Source organism: Schistocerca serialis, chromosome 4 (assembly GCF_023864345.2).
Source record: "Schistocerca serialis cubense isolate TAMUIC-IGC-003099 chromosome 4, iqSchSeri2.2, whole genome shotgun sequence".
NCBI classification, from domain to species: domain Eukaryota; kingdom Metazoa; phylum Arthropoda; class Insecta; order Orthoptera; family Acrididae; genus Schistocerca; species Schistocerca serialis.
The window spans coordinates 284,473,704-284,494,025 of record NC_064641.1 but is presented as its reverse complement, the minus strand read 5'-3'; the positions used below and the strand labels follow the sequence as shown (position 1 = coordinate 284,494,025).

General features: G+C 38.5%; 1 protein-coding gene across 4 annotated transcripts in view; it reads right to left on the bottom strand.

Annotated features, from left to right (window-relative positions):
- The window catches only part of LOC126473876 (uncharacterized), a 320,808-nt gene that overhangs the window by 287,283 nt on the left and 13,203 nt on the right, over nucleotides 1–20,322 (bottom strand). Inside the window, exon 2 of one of the 4 annotated variants that reach the window (XM_050101208.1) lies at nucleotides 15,566–15,890. The exons of 1 other annotated variant lie outside the window; for it this stretch is intronic. In XM_050101208.1, the coding sequence (XP_049957165.1) occupies nucleotides 15,566–15,871 (306 nt within the window). In that variant the 5' untranslated portion in view covers nucleotides 15,872–15,890. Of the gene's footprint in view, nucleotides 1–8,248; nucleotides 8,268–15,565; nucleotides 15,891–20,322 lie in introns of those variants that run through there. 2 more of the 4 variants (XM_050101211.1, XM_050101210.1) reach the window with 2 other exon arrangements.

Genomic DNA, 20,322 nt, shown 5'->3' with positions numbered 1-20,322 from the left:
TGAGTCGCAGATGGCCACAACAAAAAGACTGTCACAAATAAGTAGCTTTCGGCCAGCAAGGCCTTACTGGCCAAGAGCTTCTTTTTGTGACAGCCTTTCAAGGACTCAGCATCTCCGCCATATGGTGAGTGGCAACTTTTCTTTTCATAATACTGTTACTTTCTTCTCTTTTGGCAGATTAAGACAACTTCAGTTTTAAAAAAGGCTATGCTTTCCTTGACTAGGTTTTCCTCATCTGTGTGAATGCCTTCCTTGATGCATGGTAAGCAGGAACGTTTTCTATCAATATTTGATATAACACTTGGATGTTTCGCCAACGCAGAAGATCTTGAAATACTTAGACATACACTGTATGACAACACATTCAAGATAAGAGAATCAGGTGAAAATAACAGTATACAACAGTGAAGCACACAATCTCAAAGAAATAAATAGTTTGTTGTGGAAATAATGTCTGTCCGTCTGCCTACCAATTAATAAGCGGAGACTGGAAAACTCAATTTTATTTTATGTCCAATTTCTGAGTTATTTTTGCCTATTTGTTTCTGTTTTCTATCAATTCTGGTATCACTTTCTGCCAATTTTGATGGTATTTATCAGGAGTTAGGTATTACTTTCCAATAGCTTATTTCTGATGTATCATATATCTTATATCACTGTTCCAGTGCTATGGAAACGAAAATATACCTATCTATTACATTATATTTGACATCACAGAAGAAAAAGGAAATCATTTATATGAAACCCATTAAATGCAATCAACTAAAGAAACCATACACCATTTAAAGTTTTTCAAATTAAAGCACTGTTATAGCTTCAATGGTTTCTTTGAAACTTTTTACCATCAATTGATCAGTACTTCACAACAATGCGAAAACGGTAGCCTAAACCATAAATTTTAACATGGACAAGGAGAAGGCTTCAGATGCAGCCAACCAATTCAGCTCATATTTGGCAGCCTGCTTGTATACAACATAAAATGAACACCAGTTTTGAGAACACCATCCCTACAGTTCATGATGCGCATTCGACTCAAAACTGACCAGTTCAATATACAATTGAAAATTGAGCACTTTTTATCATCATAGGTGGGGTCCAACAGCAAATGTTTTCCTAGGAATTTATGAAAGAAAATATTACAACTGCCACTCATGTACACGTAAGTTAATGCTATTCAACGAAATTACTGCTGATGCAGCAACCAAGGCATCTGGTCGGAGAGCAGAGAACCTGTGTTCAAAATTCTCAAATGCATCTGCAGGATTTTCTCATCTATTTTTTTTCCTTATTGAAATTAGTAGTAATAGAAGGGTTAATAAGGCAGTTATAAAGGAATAATAACAATGCAGGTAAATAAATTTCTCAAACAACTTGGACTAGTGAAAAATTAAAATTTGAATCCTCAAATGAAAACAATTGTCACAAGGGACCACAGACAGCTAAGCACGCTATGCTAGTTTACAGCTAGCCATGCATGGTATAGGACTTTATTTTGTGGTTTCAAAACATCAATGTGATTCTGGAAAACCAGTAGGAATTGTGAAACTATGCAGGTCCAACAACAATTCATAGCATAGTTCATGATCAATTTTCAGCACCAATTTTTCAGGTGATGTTGTCACATATGCGGTGTGCATTAGAATTACACTGGAAATCCAAAGAAATTGGTACACCTGCCTAACATCGTGTAGGGCCCTTGCGAGCACACAGAAGTGCCGCAACACGACGTGGCATGGACTCGACTAATGTCTGTAGTGAATGTAACTCCACCTTCTGGCAGAAGTGTGGGACTATGGCTGGTCAATATCCTATAAAACAATACCAAATGCCGTTATTTAGATTTTATTTTTAATTTTAGGCTACAAGTTTCGACGGTACATTACGTCATCTTCAAACCTGCTTCAATCAAGTAACCTTCGTGTTACAAGATACAGCAGCACTTTTAACCAGTCTTGTAAAGATTTTACGGACATGCGTGCTCCTTGGACACCTGTCAGCAACTGTCAAAACATCCACTCAAACCACATTTCCGAAGTGTGCACCCAAATTTTCCATTTATTCTGACAGGTAGCATAGCTGTAGCAATGTTTTGAAATAGTGTCTGTAAATGATGTAAGTTACAAGCAGCGCCTCGTCATTGAACTTCTCACAGCAAAGAACAAAACTATTGGGAATGTTCACAATCATTTGCATCTAGTTTATGGAGCATCTGCAATCAACAGAAGTTCAGTTAGTCACTGGGCAAAGATGGTAAGGCCATTCTGAGAAGTCGGTTGCGTCATTCGGGGAGGCCATCCGTGGCTATCACACTTGACCAGGTGCAGCTTGCTGATGTGCTCATTCACAAGGACCAATGCATAACAACTTGACACTTGACCCTGAAGCTATCAATCAGGAAAAGATGCAAATTACTCAAAAGTTTGTGCACAATGAGTTCTACACAGTCTTATGATAGAACAAAATCTTCTCACTCTTTGATGTGATGCCAAGAGGCAGTATACCAATATTTCTGAAGCATATGTGAACACATTAACCAAACTCAAGAAGAGCTTCCAATGACTTTGACACCATAACAACCCAGGCGACTGATTGATTCTATATGATAACATTCGACCCCACACAAGTTTGAGGACTTCAGAATCATCATTAAACGGGGTTGGACAGTCTTACCTCATCCATCCTACAGCCCTGACCTAGCTCACCCCCAACTTCCAATTGCTTGGCTCATTAAAGAATGGCATTTGTAGGTGACGCTCTGAGGATGACAAAGATGTGATTCTTACAGTGAAGAAATGGTTTTGAGACCAAAACAACGAGTTGCACTGACAGGCTACACACACTCTCGTGTCTCGCTGGAAGAAGGCCATAGAACAGGCCAGAAATTATGTGGAAGAATAGTGTGTGTAGAAGAAACAACATTCTTTCTTTGCGTATTTCTCAGTGTGTTCAATAAATAATTATTGAAGAATAAAAATGTGATGCACCACTTTCTGGGTAACCCTCATATTTATTTTAATAGTTATTCCATATTATTTTTACTATTTTGTGAATGAAGCTTGTGGTCACAGCATGATCTATTGATAGTGAAATTTAACGGTGAAAAAGAGAGGGATTCTCATGGCTGTCCTGAGCCGAGAAAACATGTTCATTTCAATGATCTGTCACCCTGATGCTACTCATAAACATTTACCTTGAGTATACTCTTATAGTTTCCTTCTTGTAGTTTCTTGATGTTAAGGACCTGCTATACACTGCCAACATCTCTCACAATGTCACTTTCTTTCCATTTGCAGGGGGTCAAGGGCTGTAAGACAGCTCCCTAGTCTCCAAGCCATGAAATGATGTAACTGCATTTTAAACAACTCTTCTGTATTTTGTTGCTCTTATGTGACATTCCTATACATTGGGTAAATAGATCTCACTAACTAGACCAACATTTTTGAAGTGAATCTCATAATACCACAGAAGAGAGTGACATTTCTCTTCAGCTTTTTCAGGGTGTTGATATCGCAGGCAGTGCCTCTTTCTCTCTGCCTTCCAAAACACTGCCAAGACGCGACCCCTATGCGTAAGTAACCCCTTCATTGCAGGTGAAGATGCACTATAGCCAACGCGCTGCACATATTACACCACAAAGTAAGCACAGTGGGGAGTTCTTTACATACTAACTACCTAAATAATGTTTTTACATGAACATCTTTATCTGATTGTGAGGAAGGGATCATACACGGTTTTATGGATGAATAACATGTTTCGCCTAAGTAGGCTGGGATCTATGTTATGTTAAAAGATACCAGATGCCATTTTAACTTACATGTTCACAAAACTAAAGTGTCATATTGGTGTTTTTCATATTTATACTTTTGTAATATGAAACTATATAGTTTAAATGATGCACCATATTAAGGATCTCACAAACACTCATTTTTATACAACAGTTGTGTAAAAGGCTAAGGAATTGTCACATCCGTAGCTAAAACTGTTATTTAATAGTAGTTTGTTTGTAAAGTGCCCCTCCAGTCTCCATAAGCAAGAAATTATTATTATTTAATTTTACAAATGGGCTGCCATTCAGTTTGTCACCTTGCCACTGATACAATAATGGACCGGTTCACAACAGACTAGGCCAAATCATCACCATCAAGATCTACCTACCAAACAAATCATGCCACAGGATCACTTGACTTGAGACACTGAGCACTATTGGAGCTGAAGAACATCTCTCTCTTATGTTCCAAACTGCCGCCTAGAGCAGACGCTAAATGGCTCAGTTTCTTTATCTTGGCATTTTCTCTTCTGCTCCAACATGGTTCTGGGTTTACTGAATCTACCTTCTGTTGTCCCCTTGACAATTCTCACAATGTTAGTCCTATAAGCAAATAAGCTGATACGGTTTCCTTTCCCCAACATGTGTATGTATATTAATTACAAGCCCACATCGCTTTCCAATGCTGACTACACCCCCAAGTAGGTGTACAAACTGGCATCTGAAGTGATAAGCCAAATTTGACCCACTTTCAGCTTTGAGGTGCTCCAAACAAATTACTAAGCCCTGAACAGATGTGAGAAACCGTTGTGCAGGACAGTCCGGCAATGTGCTGTGGTGGGTGCAACAGACAAGTGCTTATCACAGCCAGTCCAGGCTGCCCACTACAGTCAACCCAGACCCAATGCCACACTTCCACCTATGCCATTAACAAGGCCATCCAACCTCGTCTGCCTCCTCGCACAAGGCCACATCACTAGTATGATGTCCCAATGCCACCCTGACACCTGGCATCACTGCTGTGTTGCTGCCCAGTTGATTGTCAATCCACGCATTTAATTGTAACAATGAAAATAACCTATTTCTGACAATATAATGTAATTGTATAGGTAAAAAATATACTCACCAAGTGATGCCAGGAGTCTTTCCTTCTCATCCTATCTGTTAAGTCTCCCCTGACGCTGGGTTCTGGGTGACTTTTCTGAACTCTATCCCTTTCCCTAGACATCTCCAGTTTCCTTCCCTTCACCCCTCTCGCCACCCTGTCAATCTTTCTGCCGGAAGGAGGGGCCAGTGGCTTCAAAAGCTTGCACAAGTAAAACCTTTCTCCTGCCGCCACTAGGTGACTGGATTTTTTTTTTATCTATTCAATTACAAGATATTTAATTGGCAAGCTTCACTTGTAGGGGTAAAATGCCAATGGACAATTCTGCCATTGATGTCACCAAGATCTGCTGCCAATTTTTTTTTGTTAGTGTCTAGTTTAAAGGGATTCCCTCAACCACGTCACAGAGACAATTGGAGATGGATCCAAAATACTGCAAGCATGGATGGAGCAGTTCCGTGTGAAGAATGATGATCTGCAAAGGCACCTTAATGAGGCATTAGTACATGTGATGCTGCTAAACAGCACTGTGCCCAAAACTAGCCTAACTTCCCCATTTCTGTGTTTCCCATAGGTGGTTCTAATCCAGGCAAAAATGTCAACACATTCATACAAAATTTAATGAATACAGGGAAACTGTCCTCATCGAGTGACTAAATGTTTATAGGAGATACCAGCATGATGTTGCAAGGAGCTGCTTATGCTTATGTAGATTCCACGGAAGGGCTGAGAAATACCAAGACATTTGGAGTCCTTGTAGAAGGCTTAGAGGATAGATATGGAGATAAATACCACCAGCTACTATAGGGACAATCTTTCCATTAAATATCAAAATTCAGGAGAGGATTTCGAGTGATTTGCTGACCAAATAAGAGTTGTGTCTTGCCATACATATGTACTAATGGAAAGTAATGAAAGGAATGAGATACCACTCAGCGAATCAGAAGCTTGCTGTGTAGATTCACTCATTTGCAGGATTGACCCACCCAGGTATGTGATGAGGTGAAGTTTGATTCATCAAGTACACTAAGGCAAGCTATATGACTCACAAAGGGGGTGCAGCAATTTGTCCAATCTTCCACCAGGATAAAGCCCACTAAACGTGCATTCATTGCCAAAGTGTGCTGCACTCACTGCAAATTACCAAAAGTTACAAGGTTCCTTAGTGTTTGGCACCAGCATGTGCTTATTTTAGAAAAAAAAAAAATCAGACATGAGGGAGAAAATTGTCCATCTCTACAACACCAATCAGCTAATCATACAGGTCATCAAGGGGCTCGAAGGAATGTGAATACAGGAAATGTGGATGGGCACAGTTCTGCCACTGCTCCTGCTCCCCTTCCGCAAAGCCTATCTGATAAGAGAGATAGGAATCAATTGGGTGGCAAACATAAGTTTGCAAGGTAAAATGAACAGCAGAACTTCTACCTTTCCCACTGATACAGGCATACAGATAAATGCTTTGTCTGTTGAATTTACTCACTGTCGAGACCTAAAATCAGTGTTCTGGACTAAGTGGATTGTGAAAAAAGGTAATTTATCCCACAGAGTCACAAAATGTGGAACTGGAAATAGGTGGGAGGAGTACCAGTTCAAATTCTAAGTAGTTTGGAAGCATGACCATAATTTTGATGTCATTTTAGACAATGACTTGCTGCACCATTTTCAAATCATAGTTAACTTCTTAACATAAGGAGTATAAATTGAAGGGAAATATCCACCATTTTGACAATGTTTCCATTATAATTATGCGAGGGAGTCCACAACGAATGGCCACGTTCCAAATACTCACTAGACGATGAACCATAGAATTGAAGACACACTAAGCCAAGAAACTATCAGAGGGCACTGGGGAAATCATTTGGGGAGAGGTGAAGAAAGATTTTTTAACAAGAGATATTTTATTAGTGGTTTCGTTAACACGAAATGTAGTTTTAGATGGTAAGCAGGTGCTTGTGAAGCGCAGTTTATCTCTAACAAGCGTGACAACAGAGGGTACATTTTTGCCAGTGGAGAAAATTATCTATGCTCACAGATAATTTTGGAAGCAGATGGTTAAAATTCCCCAGGGTACCATACCCGCAAAAGAGCATGAAGTAAATATTTATGAGACAACAGCACATGAAGAAAAATGAAAAACCTGGAAGAACAGTGTACATAAATTCCACCTCAGTTATGTCACCTATAAACGCAGGAATCGAAAAGAAACTTCAACATCTGTGCAAAGCAGATCAAGATCAACTGTACCCCATTCTAGCTGACTTTGCAACTTCATTTGACGAAAAAAAACAGCTTCTGTCAACCTTCTTAATGTACCACAAGATTCCTATGTATAATACTTAAGACTATAGCCTAGAAAACATATTGCATACCCTGTCACTGCCTGTAGCAGACGAAAATACCTCAGATTTACTAAAAGCAGGAGTAATTCAATCTTCTTTCAGTTCGTGGTTGTCACATATAGTGATAGTTCCCAACAAAATCAGTTACAGACGAGAAGCTTACAGCATTTTTTGCAAATGCTGATATTTCAATCACCTTGGAAAATGCAAATTCTTCGCCACGCCCCAGTTACTATCAGATTCATGTAGCTATTAAAGATCAGAAAGAAGACAGCTTTTGTTGTGCCCTCTGGGCAATGTGAATATCAAAGACAGCCCTTTGGCCTCCCAAACCCCACCGCCAACTACATTTCAACATTTTGCTGATTTACTTTTAGGAGGTTTACAGCCAACCATGTGACTAGTATACCTGGATGACATAATTGTCTCTTCAAATTCAATGAAAGAACATGCAAAGTAACTAAGAAACATACTAACCCATTTTAGTGATGCTAATCTAAATTTTAGATTTGAAAATTGCAGTTTTGCACTATCAACGCCACATAATTTTGGCAGATGGTTAAGACCAGACCCACAATTAAGGAATGCAGTGAACAATTTTCCAGCACTGAGGAACATTAAAGAATTGCAACTGATTTCTCAGGTTAATAAATTACTATCACCGTTTCGTGGAGAACTATACAGCCACCACGAAATTGCTCACAAAATCCAGAGACTACTGGCAAGCACATAGTGCAACGAAGTCTTGAGAGTATACAGGCACATCATAATGGGAAAAGTGCCACGCAAGCATATATGGCAGGCCATTATTGGTGGTCAAAACAAAAAAGAAAAAGATGATGTAGGATATTATGTTCAAAACTGTCTCCATTGTGCTAAGAGAGTGCAAGAACAAACACCAAATATACCTCTTGAAACTATAACTGAGGTAGCTGGGCCTTTCAAAGTCTTAGCACACTATATTGTGGGACCATTTGCCATAACAGTCAAAAATAACAAAAGTCAAAAATAGCATATGTTTAATCTATCACTGACCATTTCTCTTATTATCTAATTGTGCAACCCACTGAAGACATGGCTGCTGAAACAGTTGTGACAGCACTGGTCACTTATTTTGTACAACAATCTGAGAGGCCATTATCAGAGGGCAAAGGACAAAAGTTATGTCCAATCTTATCATACAGTTATCTTGACTGTTTAAAATAAAGTAGTTCAGAGCTACAACATTTCATCCTAAGAGTAATGGCAGGTTTGAGCACATTTGTAAAACAGTACCTAAAATGCTGTCTTACAAAATGATTAGCTTGCCCGCAGACTGGGATTGTCTATTACCCGTATGTAATTTTGTCATACAACACCAGAGTACACAACACAACTGGGTTCATTCCCTTTGAGATCGTTTTTCATCACAAAATGCATTCATCTTTCAAGACTTAGAAGCTGCTTCCTGAAATGAATTCCAGCAAAGTGAAGCACCTGGCTAAAAGATTAACATTTATTTGGAAGAGAATTCAGCAGGACACTGCAGCCGAACGTGGAGACAGCTCTATAGTTGTAAAACTGATAGGATGCTGCTATACCAAGTAGGAGATCATGGGATGTTATGACAAAGTGCCATGAAAACAAGAAGATCTCAAAAATTTACAGGCCCCTGCACTGAACCATTACAGATACTGCATTTCACGTTGCCTATCAATGTCAAACTACAGATCAGAGGATTATTGCTCAGTTTGATCGCCGCCCAAGTATAAAGGTAGCAATATACCATCTCCTTTAGTGGGTCCAGCAAAACTCAGAACTGTTTAGAACAGATGCCATTTCTGTTGGTATAATTTACATTCTGTTACCCCGTACAATTTACGGTCTAGGGATTAAGAACAAATTTTATCTTAAGTGGGAGACAACACTATCTATTTCAATGAACTGAAGATTCTGCTCTGTGTTTTCGTCTCGTCAGGCCTTCATTAGTTAGAATATTTTGCTAAAATGTTACATATGAGTCATTGTTCTAAAGTTGCCTCTGTGCCTTGCAGGTTTTTAAACATGGTAGTCTCATATTATCACTAGCTGGACAGACCTCCTGCTCCACTGGGCTGCTTGCCAAGGGCAGTATCATGTCCCTTGGGGACTTATGGCCTTCATCAAACAATGCCAGCCACACAGCTGACAATTTTTCTCCACAGTGCACCACTGTTCTCTGTGAATGTACCTCAGTTCCATCTGATTAGTAGGCCCAAGTGCTATAAATGTGTCATTAATTTTACAGTTTCGTATTACATGCTGTTATTCCAAAATTAACCAGTATGGCCTCTTCAGCCTCGTTTCACTCTTATTTATTCTTCTATATTTCATTACCTGCCTCTACAATTGAATGGATTTGCCGCATGTTTGCATTACTTTACTACGTAAAGACATTGTCACTAGATAATTTTCTAGGTTGTCTGGTATTGCGAAGTTGCACTAAAGTTTATGAAATTTGAAAACCTGCACTATCACACAAGCGCAGATTGTAGGCCAGTATCGTGGATAAGGCTAAAGTGTTGTTACGAAAGATCTGCAGAAATAAGATCCCACTCTCCGCAGACCAAAACACCCATTGTTAAACCATCACCGAAGCAGCACACTCCAACACTGCTCCACACACCTGGCCTCCAACTAGACATTGGTGATACCCATTACACAAGTGGCGCAATTCACCACCTTCTGCAGATTCCATTTCTTCTTGGAACATAATGAAGACAGTTTGTCTCTTAGACAACAAATTCGATTGGTCCCAGATTGATAGTTGAATTAATGAAACCTTGGTTCCACAGCATAAGAATCAGCTAGATACATGCCATCCCATATGCCATTCTGGTTTCACTTGTGTGTTCTAATTGGAATTTCGCTCTCCACAAGTACCAAACAAAACTGAATAGCAGTAGACTTCTATTCAGAGCATCCTGTTGCAATATCCTGGGACATGAATTTCTGTTCTCAGCACAAATGAAAGAAATTTCAAATGTCACTATCGAACCATTGCTGTTATCCATTCCAGAAATTAGCTTCCTTCTCAATACACATCCTGTCTTACCACTTTTTCAGATACTAACAACAACGAACTGCTCTCACAGGAGCAGCAACAAGTCACTACATAGAGCTGCCATCTGTATTATGGCTTCACTAGCCCAATATTTTATTTAACATAACAGGCCCAGTAGAGCCTTCCACCCTGCTTGCTGTTGTGATACTGAGCATGACTCTATATTGCTGTTTCACACCTGAAGTTATGTAGCAGAACACATCAGCCACTCCAGCTTATCATGTTTCTTGGCAAGTTCCAGCAGACTGTGTGGGGTGAGGTGTAAAAGTTGAGATATAACACATTATTTTAGGGAAAATGATGAGTTACACTCTCTGTCCTAATGCACGAAATACAGTTGATGTATTTCACCCCCCCCCCCCCTCCCACACACACACACACACACACACACACACACACACACACACACACACACACACACACTTATGTTTCAGACAGCAAATTGTGGAATTGTGGGAGAAATAGTTTACTAATATGTGCAGGTAATATAAGGTACATGGGTGCAGTATATCTGTAAGATGGAATGACAAGTTCAGAGTCTCCACCTGGTGTGGGCCACTAGTTCTTAGATGTCAAGCTTGGAGATGTGTTGCGACCATGAAAGAATGGTGCTCACAATAACAATAATGACAACATGTGAGCAGAAACAAATGTGTTTTTAAACTGTCATTCTCATATTGTTTCCCAATCTGACATTTTGCTTTGTCAAAATGTATTGATGTTGTGCAGTCTAATGAGACAAGACATCTGTATTTCATGCAATTGTAATACGATTGCTTTAAACATATCTTAGGGGAGCTATCTCTCAATATATAAAGGAGCATTAATGGCTGGATCATTGATAGAAGAAATTTTCTTGGTCAAGGATTGCATCTCTCTTTTGCACTCTAGCACTTAAGACACTGCAAAGGAAACGACATCAACTGAGAAGAAAAGAAGCACGGTTATTTGGATCTGATCAGCAGGTCCAAATCGCAATTAACTCACATCATAGGTGAACATAAAAACGTCAATATCTATCATTTATTGATCAATTCAATAGATGAATAAACAACTCCTCGAAGTTAATAATGATTTATTTTTCTGCTGCCATAAACTGTCATCTTCTAATTACACCAAAATTATTAATTTATTATAATTAAAACCATTATTATTTTGTAACTGTCTTGTAAACTGCTTATTTGTGTTACTGTTTCAAACAACAGTCTCTTATTATTGTGCTTATTTGTTCATTTGATATTGTTTTACTGCCATGAGTTATTTTTACAATTTGCTTATTCAATTTAACTGAACTTGATAACCTTGCTGTTGTCGTCACAAAAATTTAAGTCAAAGGGATTACCCCTCGGTGTGTATTGTAAACGATTTATTATTTCCTTATTAGGTGCAGAGAAGCGTCAGGTTTTCCAGTTTCTTTTAAACTTATGTTAGTAAAGTGGTTTTGCATTGTGTTACTAAAAATCACAGAATACACGTTATGTTTTTGTTTTATTGTTTACACAATTTTCCTGTCCCTATCAATACGTAATTTTTGAAACTTTTTTCAAACAATGGAAAATCCAAGATGGAATGTAACAACATTATGAAAAGGAGTTGTTGCTCACCATATAGCGGAGATGCTGAGTCGCAGATAGGCACAACAGAAAGACTGTTACAAATAAGCTCCCTGCCAACAAGGCATTTGTCAAAGATAGACAACACACACACACACACACACACACACACACACACACACACACACACACACACACAGACGCACGCGCGCATGCAAACACAACTCACACACACGACTGCAGTCTCTGGCAACTGATTTTGAAATTTTTAGATTGTTCAATAAGAACTTTATTTTAAGATAACTCTAAACAAACCCATCTGCATTTTGTGGTACTTTGCTGCAATGAGTTTTTTCTAGTTAAATAACGTAAATGTAGAAACTCAAATTTCAATCTGAAGAAGCATGTAACAAGGATGAAGAACTACTATGCATTTTTGTATTTTTGCTTTTTATTATTCATTACATTGTACAAATATTTTGCTTCAAAGCGCAACAAATGATAAATTTTATGATTACACAGGAGAAGAACTCTTAGTGCTTGCCAGCACCGCTGTATGTTTTTATCCCTTAGGTACACAAAGATTATAAGTTTTACAGGGTGTTTCAAAAATTACCGGTATATTTGAAACGGCAATAAAAACTAAACGGGCAGCGATAGAAATACACCGTTTGTTGCAATATGCTTGGGACAACAGTACATTTTCAGGCAGACAAACTTTCGAAATTACAGTAGTTACAATTTTCAACAACAGATGGTGCTGCGGTCTGGGAAACTCTATAGTACGATATTTTCCACATATCCACCATGCGTAGCAATAATATGGCGTAGTCTCTGAATGAAATTACCCGAAACCTTTGACAACGTGTCTGGTGGAATGGCTTCACATGCAGATGAGATGTACTGCTTCACCTGTTCAATTGTTTCTGGATTCTGGCGGTACACCTGGTCTTTCAAGTGTCCCCACAGAAAGAAGTCACAGGGGTTCATGTCTGGCGAATAGGGAGGCCAATCCAAGCCGCCTCCTGTATGTTTCGGATAGCCCAAAGCAATCACACGATCATCGAAATATTCATTCAGGAAATTAAAGACGTCGGCCGTGCGATGCGGCCGGGCACCATCTTGCATAAACCACGAGGTGTTCGCAGTGTCGTCTAAGGCAGTTTGTACCGCCACAAATTCATGAAGAATGTCCAGATAGCGTGATGCAGTAATCGTTTCGGATCTGAAAAATGGGCCAATGATTCCTTTGGAAGAAATGGCGGCCCAGACCAGTACTTTTTGAGGATGCAGGGACGATGGGACTGCAACATGGGGCTTTTCGGTTCCCCATATGCGCCAGTTCTGTTTATTGACAAAGCCGTCCAGGTAAAAATAAACTTCATCAGTAAACCAAATGCTGCCCACATGCATATTGCCGTCATCAATCCTGTGCACTATATCATTAGCGAATGTCTCTCGTGCAGCAATGGTAGCGGCGCTGAGGGGTTGCCGCGTTTGAATTTTGTATGGATAGAGGTGTAAACTCTGGCGCATGAGACGATACGTGGACGTTGGCGTCATTTGGACCGCAGCTGCAACACGGCGAACGGAAACCCGAGGCCGCTGTTGGATCACCTGCTGCACTAGCTGCGCGTTGCCCTCTGTGGTTGCCGTACGCGGTCGCCCTACCTTTCCAGCACGTTCATCCGTCATGTTCCCAGTCCGTTGAAATTTTTCAAACAGATCCTTTATTGTATCGCTTTTCGGTCCTTTGGTTACATTAAACCTCCGTTGAAAACTTCGTCTTGTTGCAACAACACTGTGTTCTAGGCGGTGGAATTCCAACACCAGAAAAATCCTCTGTTCTAAGGAATAAACCATGTTGTCTACAGCACACTTGCACGTTATGAACAGCACACACTTACAGCAGAAAGACGACGTACAGAATGGCGCACCCACAGACTGCGTTGTCTTCTATATCTTTCACATCACTTGCAGTGCCATCTGTTGTTGAAAATTGTAACTACCGTAATTTCGAAAGTTTGTCCGCCTGAAAATGTACTGTTGTCCCAAGCATATTGCAACAAACGGTGTATTTCTATCGCTGCTCGTTTAGTTTTTATTGCCGTTTCAAATATACCGGTCATTTTTGAAACACCCTGTAAATGTTCATATTATTCACTAGACTGTGTTGCTCATTTCACAGCATGTTTACTGCCAAGTAAGTGATTACTGACCATCCTTGGGAAAACAAGCATCCAGTCATGTAAATTGTTTTATGGATAAGTAGATGACTCCACACCTATGTATGATGTGTTCATCCAAACCTTGATTAATCTAATGATGATGTACAAATCAAAATGGGCAGTTAAAGAAAGCAGTCAGCCCACAACTTGTGATTTCCATGTATTTTTTATAGTTCATAATAGCACTGATACAACTTTAAAATTAAGTAAAAATTGGTGCATGACTTCACACCACACCCATTAACAATTTAATAAATCTGTAATACAGTGCGCAAGGCGAATGAAACTCATGGATTAAGAAGAGCCTTATATTTTCCTTTTACTAGGTTCAGTGGTCCACGAGCAAAGAGGTCAACACAGACAATTTATCTTTAAGTCTAGTAAAATGTTACAGTACTTGCTAATGACCTACGCAGATAATCTGGAGACAGCATTTGATGCTAAGTGTATACTGTTACAAACATTTGCCTCAAGTTACTGAAGAGTGCAGACCTGAACCAGAATCGTGTGTTTTGTAAACAGTGCATTTCCAATTCAGGCATTTGTTAGAAATGAAAGGGTATGTCTTTGTAGTAAGCTGACATTCTGAATCAATCCTAAGGCCCTACTTACACAGTACAACTGGAGATCTGTCCATACTAGACAGGTACCTGGAATAAACTCCTAGTCCAGACCAATGTTTTCACTTGTTTCAAAAAAGTCTCATGTTACTCTAGAAATTCTTCCAATCCATATGTGGTATACAGCAAACCAGTGCCTAACAGTATTGGTTAAAAACAGTCTTGGTTGCAATTTTAATTTTTTTATTTTTAACGACATGTTTCACCTTATTTAGGCATCTTCAGGTTATCTTAATTTGGTATTTCTTAGAAGAATCCTTTAGTCAGTGTAGCCAAAGGGCATCGTCGAATACATCAGGCCAACATCGCCTTCGTTAAACTCAGTAAAAACTAGAAATATAAAATTTTATATTTTTGTTTTTACTGAGTTTAATTAAGGCGATGTTGGCCTGATATATTCGATCAATCCCTTTGGCTACACTGACTAAAGGATTCTTCTAAGAAATACCAAATTAAGATAACCTAAGGATGCCTAAATAAGGCAAAACGCAGCATTGAAAAATAAGAAAACTAAAATTGCAACGAAGACTGTTTTTAACCAATACTCTCATTTTACTCTTTCAGTTATAAACTGCATACCTAAATCCGATCTTGCAAAGTAGTTCACTATACTCCAAGTATCAATTATACCTCCAAACTTTACGAGGACTAATAACTACATCACTGTTCAATACCATACGCATAAATGTCCTAGCAGTACTTGTAGAATGTTGAAGATAACTCACAAATAAAGAATGTGTAACAGCAAAATATGCAACAATTTTTTCTTCTGGGGAATACTAGTGACATAAATATCTTGCCACTATGAAGAAATATAGAAATTATTTTTTTGAAATCACAAAATAAAGCTATATAAAGAAAGCACTTACCTTACTGGCAGTATTTATAAGCTCAAGCCACATAGTTTCACCAAACTTCTTTACAGAACTATGTAATTGAGAAGAATCATGTAGAACTCTTGAGTCATTGGATAAAGTACTGTTATTTATAACACTTTTGTAAAAACTCGCAGCATAGCTATAGTTATTGCATTTAGACTGTTGTGAACAAAGTGATGTTGATGGGGAAGCGGATGTTACAGAGGACTCGAGTCTTGCACAGTAGTGTGTATCTTGTTGGTTACCCTTTACTGTTTTCCTTGGTGGAACCCTTTCTGGCTTTTTAAAGGTGTCCATTGTTCATCAGGAGCAGATACTGAAATAAATGAATGGGCATACAGTGCATAATGTAATACAAAATTTACTTTTAATTACACATCCAGTATTAAATAAATTGTAATAAAATATGTGCCACCATTCCTTTACAATGCTGAATATATGATTAATGAAAAAACCATGCCCTGAGCAAGAATGAAATTTACACATTTCACTGGCTCATTTTCATTAATGTTTTACAGAACCAAAGAAGTACTCAATTTGTTAACATGCATTCCCTTGCAGTGCACGATTCTCAGAACATCAGAGCAGTATTTATTTCAAAACAAAAAGCCACAAAAAAATGTGAAAACTTCCATAAAGGTTTTAAGAATCATCTAGTAGAAAAATAGTCTGGAATAATTCAGAACAACTGATATGATTAATAAACTTGTTTTATGGATACATAGAAAATGTATACACAAGATTTGGTACCTTAAGAATCACTATTTAACTAAAGAACTGTTATTCACAAATTATGTGCGTTAATGATAGTGAAGATTGCAACCCCAAGAAAGTCGCATGTGCTTGCATTTTATACAACCAATTATGTACACTGCTATACAAAAATGATTACAATCACAGTACTAAATATTATCTCTGGCTCTCAGGATTGTGGACACTGAAATCAGAAAATACAAGTGCCACAGCACACAATCAAGGAGATACTGGACATGTTATGGGGATTCTCTCCCCATGCAGTTTCTATGAGAGTCCACAAATAGTCTACAGTGTTCAATCAAGAATCCATGACAAACAAGTTGCTAAACAAAACATATCCAGGACAGATTTTCCAGGTGATGTATCATGCGAAAGTGCAGTAAAGTACGCTGTGTATCTGACAGCTCCACAGTACTTAACTCTGCTGGAGAATTTATGAAAAAGCAGAACAACATATTATTTAAGCAAGACCCTATTACAAAAAAAGCAGAATGATATGACATTAAAACAAGACGAAATCATGAAAAAGCAGGATAGTATGGCATTAAAGCAAGATGAAATCATGAAAAAGCAGAATGACATGTCATTAAACCAAGATACTACTACGAAAAAGCCAGATAATAAGGCATTACAGTTTGCTAACAAAAATAAAGAGTTATACAACAAACAGAACAAAATATCAAATAAACAAGATGTTAATTGTGTACAAAATCAATGAACTTTTACCTTAACATTATGTGTTAATGAAAGGACTATCAAATGAGATAGCCACTCTGAAAATAGCACATGCTAGAATAACCAAAACAGTATGACAACTATGTATCAAACTAACAGAAGTGAAACACACACCGACCAAGTTGTTGGAGACAGTTACAGAGTTGTCAATTAAAGTAGATAATGTCATTGCTGAGCAAGATAAGATGATTGTGATCAGTCTGAATAACAGTGAAAAAAGTTCAACAATGTTGCTACTTGGACGCTGATCAAAGATGAAAAAATTTTATGAATGGCTGACACTAAGATCCAAGGGATAATTGATAACCCAGTCAATAATGAGTTACAAAAAGCAAATGATATGATAAATCAGGACCTTCAGCTATGACGGAATGTCGTCAGCTAACAGTTTAAAGAAATCAAAAGGAATTAGCTGATGTGAAGGCTGTCATGCAGGATGACAGTTTGGGGGCACCACGTTCAGAGGAAAATTTTGTTTCCAAGCCAACACAGAGCAAAATTCTCCATGTGCAAACCAAAGTGCCAGCAGCTGTATTGCACATTTCACAATGGTACAGAGACGGTGCCCTTCTCTACAACAATGATGAGGGAGGAAAGCTAAAAGACACTGGTAGTTTCAAGTTTTTGTGACAGATGCGAAAAGTGTGCATCCCATTGTTTTAATAAAATCATTTTGTGGAACTCTGCCGTGATCAACGCCAGATGCCATGGAAGTAGCAGAATATTCCTGGACATATGACGAGCTTGAGAGGGTATTCCTGAAAAATACTGGTCAATGGTGGCAAGAATAATTGTGCAAAGAAGTATTCAATCCCGAACCATTCTAGACATGCCAAGGAAGTCTCTGACAATATTTTGAAAAATATTTAAACAAGACCTGGTAGAGGGAAAATCCGGTGTCATACCATGATGTCTTGAGGATCTTAAAAGTGAAATTGATTATTCATATCTGCGAGAAATTGAAATATTTCCAAGTCAAACATAGAAAAAGTCCTGTCTATGTTGTATTTAGATGATTTAATACATGAAGATGCAAAAGCCCCTTCAGAGAATAGGAAATATAACAACAGTTATCATACTAGTCACAATGGCCAGACAAATCATGCTAACTATTACAGTCAGCAAAGTATAATGGGGAAGCATGTAACAATGGTTGTAACAGGAATCCACAACAATCAGTTTAACCTACACAGAAGGAAAAGCAGGATCACTTGTTTAATCCAGGTTATTTGAATCTGAATAAATTTTCAGTGGCAGCACCAACCCACGTAATATAACCCAAACCTGAACAGGCATGGGCTGAATGGGCCCAAGAACATGACGGGACAATGGAAGTCGACCGTCCATTTCCAATCAGGAAAATGGAACTCGACCGCACATAGCCCCGAATGGATGGTTGAGGAAGGGGTTGGGACAAACAACAAGGAGTCCAACTACTGAAGTATGACAACAGTTGCAATATTATAGGGAGGAATTATGCTCCAACACCTCAAACTCTCAGGATAGGTACAGCATTGTCTGTCAGTCCACAGTACTTAGAAAATATTCCTACTACCATGATTTTAGACATGGGAGCTACAGTAAGAGTGATATTCAATGACTTATATAACACATTACGTGAGACTACTGACATGCCCACCTTACCTATTAGCAATTGCCTGATCTCAGGAGCAATTGGTATACAAGACTGCGGAACACTTGATGGCAGGCCAAAATACTTATGAGAATAGGAAACGTAACAACATTTGGCATATTCCTAATAGTTAATTACTTGGTCACGGACTATATTCCTGCAGTTAGCTTTCTATGTCAGTGAAAGGCACAAATAGACTTCTCCACACTAAACTGTAATTTAAAAAAGCACAGAGGTAAGCTGAACTACACAAAATAAAGCTTGGCCATGGCAGATACTGTCAGGGTGTAAGAACTGAATATATAAGCAAGGAGGATTGTAAGGAAAACCTGCAATCCCTAGGATGTATTACTGACCTTAATTTAGAAATGCAGATTACCAACAAAATAGCAGAATACAATTATTTAACTATGTATAATCTCATCAGAATTATGTTATGCTACATCAAAGTGTTGGGTGAAATCCCAGGAGTAATAAAAGGCTACAAATACCACTGAAATGCCATGCCTTGTGAATTGCTTTTCCAGCCAACCTATACTATTCCCTAGCCACAAAGGCTAACACTAATGTGGGTGGCTGAAAAATGTTAGACTGGAATATTAAGAACCACCTATGAGCCTATTATCGCAGCACATTGTTAGTTGTGGCCAAAGCTGGAGTTAACAACTGATTCATGCTAGATGCTTGGGCTGCTGATAAGATAATTACACCTGTGAGAACCCGACCACAGAATACTGATTAACAAATAATAAAGGTTCGCAATATCAAGTATTTAACTTCTGCTGATGTGCAGCCTTCCTATTGGCAAGCAACCTTAGATGAAGACTCATATATATATATATATATATATATATATATATATATATATATATATATAAAAAACCACTTATGCAGGATGCAGCTGCAAATCCGAAGTACTACTAGGTGCATTTAATGTGAGTGCCGGCATAGTCACTGTGTTGTGCTCAACACCATGTTAGGACTCGTCTTGCTAGACATGATTACTCTGTTCGTCAAAAATTTACTAATTGTTACACAAACTTGGGAAATGTGCAGTTGATTCACAGTCTTAGACAAATTTCATGAATATGGAGTAACGGTCTATCTTCAAAAACCAGGGTTTGGATGTGAAAAGATAAAATTTCTAGGACATACTATTGTGCCACATGGATTCTAGGTGATGAGGGTAAAATAAAGACTGTAAATAATTTCCACTACCGTAAATGAGGAAACAACTAAAGGCATTCTTAGACTTAGCCTTGTTCTACCACTGGATCATACCAGACCAGCTATTGAATTGTGAACGTTTATTGAACTCACTGCAAAAGCGGGCCCAAATCGGAAGAATGTCAGCTAATGTTTAGAAAGATTAAGGAGATGTTAGTGACGGAATTGGAGGCATAGTATAGTCCTTCAAAATGTTTCACTTTTATCAGATGAAAATTTTTCTCTTAAAGCTGTAAATTATTGCATGCCAGATTGGTCAGGCGGTCTTTGGCAGTGCAGGAGTACAAATTTAAGATTATATACATGAAATGTGAAAATAATATCACAGTGGATCAGTTGCCATGGCTGCTGGAAGGTTTAAAAAACAGGCAGGATTGCAAAGAGCAGACTGCCAAAT